The 5116-nt window shown below is 37.0% G+C and overlaps 1 protein-coding gene across 1 annotated transcript; it reads left to right on the top strand.

The window, feature by feature from the left end:
• The first annotated feature begins 1129 nt into the window (after positions 1-1129).
• On the top strand, positions 1130-5116 carry LOC145047512 (beta-xylosidase/alpha-L-arabinofuranosidase 2-like). Its single transcript, XM_078995792.1, has 7 exons — positions 1130-1693; positions 2478-2765; positions 2861-3030; positions 3117-3214; positions 3429-3779; positions 3861-4271; positions 4366-5116. Exons 1-7 carry the CDS (start codon positions 1277-1279, stop codon positions 4932-4934), a joined length of 2304 nt encoding a protein of 767 aa, XP_078851918.1. The 5' UTR covers positions 1130-1276; the 3' UTR covers positions 4935-5116.

Raw genomic sequence — 5116 nt, forward strand, 5'->3', positions numbered from 1 at the left:
ATGATTTCTTTGATATTTATAGTTCCTAGCGTTACATTTGTCACGTAAAACATATTATATTGTATTTGATCGAGAATAGGACCATGTCAGTGGATTTATCTACCAAAAGTAAAACAAAGTGAGACAAAGACTCTTTCTGATTTCTTGCCCGTGTAAAAGATGGAAATATCATCTCATATTCGTCATCAAAAATATCCCTAAAACCATTATTGAGTCTCATCTAGTCCTAATTAACAAACACAAGCTAGCTATAATCAAAATTAATTTTGATAGACTAAAATAGAATATCGTAAATTAATAGTAAATATAATGACATCTCATTAATAATATGAATATTTGAAAAATTAATAGTAAATATAATGTCACCCCATGAATAATATGCATGCTTTCATCAATGAAATGATTTCTTTGACACTCCTAACGTCATGTTTGTTAAGTAACTTTGAATAATTAATAGTAAATATAATGTCATCCTATGAATAATAGGCATGTTTTCATCAATATAATGTTCTTTGACGCTTATAGTCCTTAGAGCCATGGCTGTCACATAAAACATGTTGTATTGTATTTAACTGAGTGTGATTCGGATAGTAAGACTATGTCAATGGAAAACAAAATTTTAGGTTTTTTATCCATCAAAAGATAAATAAGGTGGGACAAAGATTTTTTTTATGATTTCTTATCCGTGTAAAAGATGAAAATATCATCTCATATTCATCAAAAAAAAATATCCCTAAGAATATTATTTAGTCTCGTGTGGTCCTAATTAACAAACACAATCAAGTGAATTTCGATAGACTAAGATAGAATATCGCAAATTAGAAACCAAAAAAATACAAATTATATGAATTTAAACGTTGATTATTTATATTTCAAACCTTTAAATACCACATCCCTTTTTACCAAATGTCTACAAATGTCCAGTTGATGACTTTTTGTTTGTCCTTTTATAGTTATCACTTATCACCACTTTTTTCTACAAAGGTCATCAATATAGTTCAAGGATTGAAGTTGTAGTTATCAAATAACCAAGGGGGTATTCTTGTAATCCTCTTCAACAAAATCTTTCACGGGCTTGTGTCAGTTCTTAAACAAATGCCCTCCAACTTGATTCCCTCCATCTCTCACACACTAAAACACACACACACACATCGATTGTCTTTATATTCAAGCGAAACAATCACGGGTTACTACAAAACAACATGTGTTTCAAACCTCAATCCCTATAAAACGACCAAACCCACAACCCCTCCATTGTCACTTCGAGAAAAAAAAAATGGCGTTCAAAAACAGAGCACTCTCTGTTTTTGCCATTCTTGCCATCTTCACGCTGTGGCAAACCACCAATGTTTTAGCCCAAAACACCCCCGTTTTCGCCTGTGATATCAACAAGAACCCGGGTTTAAGAAACTTCTCGTTTTGTGATTCATCATTAGATGTGCAAACTCGGGTCGATGATTTGGTAAAGAGGCTCACATTACAGGAAAAGATTGTGAATTTGGTTGATAACGCCGGCAGCATCGACCGCCTTGGTATTCCAAAATACGAGTGGTGGTCGGAGGCTCTACACGGCGTGTCGTACGTGGGTCCAGGGACCCATTTTTCCAGTGTGGTCCCCGGAGCAACCAGCTTCCCTCAAGTTATCCTTACTGCAGCCTCGTTCAATGAAACTTTGTTCAAAACAATCGGAAAGGTACGTACCAACAGATAACTTGAACATTGGATGTTTCAGGCTTTTAGCAGTGTCTTCTACCTAGTCATGATATCTGATATTCGATATCCGATATGACTAGAACGTTTCTAGTACATGCACAAATGTTCAAAAATTTGTGTCATGGAATTAGAAATGGGGACTACTAACGATTCCATCTTGAAACTAATTGTATTCGACAAGATTCGTTTTTTGGTTTCGAATTTCAAGAATTTGAGTTGGGTATACCGATATTATTATTATTTAAATTTAAAATTAAAAAGATGGGCTCATTGTAACTGCCAAATTATAATACTTTTTGATTTAAAGTAATGTCAATAACATGCATATTACGAATAAACTAATAATTATAATTTGATAGCGAGGGAGTGAGGGACCAGTGTCTTGGACTGTATGAAGTAAGCCGGTGGAGTGGAGCCAGTCCACCACCCGTTTCACTTTTCTTTCACTTTTTGTTCTAATTTGGAGACTTGTTATTATTGGAAATGCTTTATTTTGTTTATTTAATTAATTTAAATTGGGAAAAGGGATATTTCTTGGATACAAATGGATATATGTCCTTTTCCAAAGTAAATACAAGAGGATAAGTCTCTCCAGCCTGCTTGAAAATATATAATATAAAACTTATACTATAATATTCATTCATCTAAAGACAATATATATGATATTAAGCGATTCTTTAGTTAAAATACATATATTAAAATATCATTCCAAGGATAGTTTTATTTAAAAATCATTTAAATTTGGTTAATTTTGATGGGTATAGGTGGTTTCAACCGAAGCTAGAGCAATGTACAATGTTGGTTTAGCAGGATTAACATTTTGGTCACCAAATATAAACATTTTGCGAGATCCACGATGGGGAAGAGCTCAAGAAACCCCGGGTGAAGACCCGACCCTAACAAGTAAATATGGAGCGGCTTATGTACAAGGTTTACAAGAGACTGACGATGGTAATAAAGATCGGCTCAAAGTCGGGGCTTGTTGTAAGCATTACACTGCTTACGATGTTGACAATTGGAAAGGCATTGATCGTTACCATTTTAACGCTGTGGTAATTTTATTTTTTAATTAAAATTAGACAGATCATAATTTAAGGCAATGATATATTGATAGATATATTTAAAGGGTTTGTTTTTGGTTTTAAAGGTTACAAAACAAGATATGGATGATACATTTCAACCCCCATTCAAGAGTTGTGTTGTGGATGGCAATGTTGCAAGTGTCATGTGTTCTTATAATCAAGTAAATGGCATACCAACTTGTGGTGATCCGGATCTTTTAACCGGAGTCATTCGGGGCGAATGGAAATTAAACGGGTAAAAACCCAAAACACTTGGACTTGTGTTTATCACTTATGTTGACTTTCTAGTCTTTTGACTTGCAAGATTTTTGGTTTACACAGGTACATAAGTTCTGATTGTGATTCGCTAGACGTGATGTTCAATTCCCAACACTGGGCTAAAACGCCCGAGGAAATCGCAGCTGACGCGTTAATAGCTGGTAAGATATTGTGCCTTTTTAACTTAATCCGATAAGCTAAGCACATATGTTTTTTTATGACTTAATGGATTAACAACTACTCAATTACTTAATGGATTAACTACTCAATTACTGAATTAGTTAACAAGTCATTCTTTTACATTTAAGTCCTAAACTTTCATAAATTTGCTAATATTGACTTTTTTTTTTTTTTTAACATTTGATTCAATAACAGGGTTGGATTTGAACTGTGGAAATTTCCTGGGGCAACACACAGAAGCTGCGGTGAAAGCTGGGCTAGTGAAAGAATCTGAAGTCGACAGAGCTGTTTCCAACAATTTCGCGACTCTTATGAGATTAGGGTTCTTCGACGGTGATCCGAGCAAGCATATCTATGGGAAACTAGGCCCGAAAGACGTATGCACACCGGCGAACCAGGAGTTAGCACGCGAAGCGGCTAGACAAGGAATCGTTCTCCTCAAGAACAGTATCGGATCCTTGCCACTTTCCCCAACATCCATCAAATCACTAGCCGTGATCGGACCTAATGCCAATGTCACAAAGACCATGATCGGAAACTACGAAGGTAGATTCAAAATTACTCCACTTTTGAGTGCGTGATGCCGTAATTGCTCGAATTCTAAGATTATTTCGAATCAAAACACAGGTACCCCTTGTAAGTACACGACTCCTCTTCAGGGACTAACGGCGGAGGTGGCGACGGTGTACCAGGCGGGGTGTGCGGATGTAGGGTGTGCCAGTGCACAGTTAGATGAAGCTAAGAAAGTAGCGGCTGCGGCAGACGCTGTGGTTTTAGTGATGGGTAGTGATCAATCGATAGAGGCTGAGAGTCGAGACAGAATCGATCTTACTCTTCCTGGACAACAAAGTCTTTTGATTTCTCAGGTTGCAGAGGTATCTAAAGGTCCGGTTATTCTTGTCATAATGTCCGGAGGAGGAATGGATATCCAGTTTGCTAAAGATGACCCGAAAATCACCAGCATTTTATGGGTCGGGTTCCCTGGTGAAGCTGGTGGCGCTGCCTTAGCAGACATCATTTTCGGGCAGTATAATCCAAGTAATAACATATGAGAAAAAGTCTCATTTCTACTACTTTCTTTATTAAGTCATTATTTTCACATTCACTGTTTATGTTTTCTGTGTGTGTGTAGGTGGAAGATTACCCATGTCATGGTATCCACAATCATACACAAAGGTGAATATGACCAACATGAACATGAGACCAGACCCAGCCACAGGCTACCCGGGTCGAACCTATCGGTTCTACAAAGGAGACACGGTTTACACATTTGGTGATGGGCTAAGCTTTTCCGAGTTCACTCACCACTTAGTTGAAGCACCTAAGCTTGTATCCATACCATTAGAGGAAGGACACGAGTGTCGATCATCTAGGTGCAAGTCAATCGACACAGTTGACCAAACTTGCAAGAATTTAGCATTTAACATTCATTTGAGGGTGACAAATAGTGGGAAGATGAGGGGAAGCCACACGGTGTTTTTGTTTTCTTCACCTCCATCTGTCCATGGTGCACCTCAGAAGCATTTGTTGGGGTTCCAGAAGGTGAATTTGGCACCAAGGGAACAGGGTGTGGTTAGGTTTGGAGTAGATGTGTGCAAAGATTTGAGTTTGGTTGATGAAGTTGGAAACAGGAAAGTTGCATTGGGGTTACATGTTCTTCATGTGGGAAACTTGAAACACTCCTTAAATGTGAAGATATGATGTGGGTGTTTCTTGTAATTTCCCACAAGAAAAATATTTTCGATTTTTTTGGTGGGTTGTGGGTGGTTAAGATTCAAGAACATTATGAAAGTCATCGCAAGATGCAATTTTATTTAATAATTTGTAAGGAATTGCTCATTTTCTTGAAAAGCAATGATAAAGGGAACTGCAAATTTGAGAAA

The sequence above is a fragment of the Lactuca saligna genome, chromosome 5 (assembly GCF_052625555.1).
Source record: "Lactuca saligna cultivar CGN05327 chromosome 5, ASM5262555v1, whole genome shotgun sequence".
Classification (NCBI taxonomy): domain Eukaryota; kingdom Viridiplantae; phylum Streptophyta; class Magnoliopsida; order Asterales; family Asteraceae; genus Lactuca; species Lactuca saligna.